Below are 1166 nucleotides of genomic sequence, written 5' to 3'. Positions count from 1 at the left end.
GGCCGTGTCTCAGTCCCAGTGTGGCTGATCATCCTCTCGGACCAGCTACTGATCATCGCCTTGGTAAGCTATTGCCTCACCAACTAGCTAATCAGACGCGAGCCCCTCCTCGGGCGGATTCCTCCTTTTGCTCCTCAGCCTACGGGGTATTAGCAGGCAACAAACCTTCATCAACGTCTTAGTCTTGAATCCCAAGAATGCATGATTGCGTACAACCGCCATAAGCGCCTTGTAATAATCTGCATATATGATCTCAACTTCAGTGTACTTCAATCGCAGCTCCTCCAACGCTTGCCATAGATGATCATTGTGTAATGTTGCGAACAAATTTAGTCCTTTGTGATATTTAATTTTCCTGCTATTGTCGTCTTCGGGAAACATTGTTCGAAAACCTGGAAGGCAACCCATGGGAGTAATTCCAGTAACCACAAAGTGTTTGGCCTCGGCATCTTTGATCAGTTGTTCGATAGAACTCTTGATTGTCTCCACAACATCAGGGACAAGTTTGGACACTTCGGAAATAGATTTTGTATGTAAAAGAGAGTACTTGTAATCATTAAAACCAGGCTGATCCATATAGACGATAGCTTTCTGAAGAATTGTTCCTGCCGCAGTCATGAAAAGAGAAAGCAATCCTTATAGAAGAGTTTCATAAAGGCAGAAATCTGCGAGTGATGAGACTGTTGAGGTGCCGGGATGCCATTCTTGATGAAGGAAAAGGGACCGTCATAACTGTTGCTCCAGGCGTCATGAAACTAATACCGGACTCGAACTCAACGCCTTCGTTGGTGTAATGTTGTAGAGAAGGCAGACCAAGTACAGCGGCAAAATGATCAGAAGTAGAAGCAGAGTCACTGCCTCCAAAGCTAAGATTCTTTCTGTGCCTTAGCGGAAGAAGCAGCAAAAATGATTAACAGCAAGATGAGGAAGAAACAGTGGTTGGTAAGGGAAGCCATTGAAAGAGAAGAAACAACGATGAAAACTTAGTTTAGGTTAGTGGTAGTATTTATAGAGGTCCCTCAATCGTGGAGTTTAAGCTATGTTACAGAAACCTAGTAGTAATAGGAAATATTCTGACTGCGGCAAATTTCCATATATACTTTATTTTCTTACTTTTGCTTCAAGTTTCTATTAGAGAAACGCTTAAATTTGCTTGATTAAAAGGC

General features: G+C 42.6%; 1 protein-coding gene across 1 annotated transcript; it reads right to left on the bottom strand.

Moving 5' to 3' along the window:
• Positions 1 to 165: 165 nt before the first annotated feature.
• On the bottom strand, positions 166 to 884 carry LOC109222307 (GDSL esterase/lipase At1g28640-like; the record flags this gene model as incomplete). Its single annotated transcript, XM_019386673.1, has 2 exons — positions 166 to 605; positions 763 to 884. Coding segments are annotated over 2 exons (562 nt in total), but the record flags the coding sequence as incomplete, so codon positions are not given.
• Positions 885 to 1166: the final 282 nt, after the last annotated feature.

The sequence above is a fragment of the Nicotiana attenuata genome, unplaced genomic scaffold (assembly GCF_001879085.1).
Source record: "Nicotiana attenuata strain UT unplaced genomic scaffold, NIATTr2, whole genome shotgun sequence".
Taxonomy (NCBI): domain Eukaryota; kingdom Viridiplantae; phylum Streptophyta; class Magnoliopsida; order Solanales; family Solanaceae; genus Nicotiana; species Nicotiana attenuata.
This window is presented reverse-complemented; position numbering and strand designations above follow the sequence as displayed.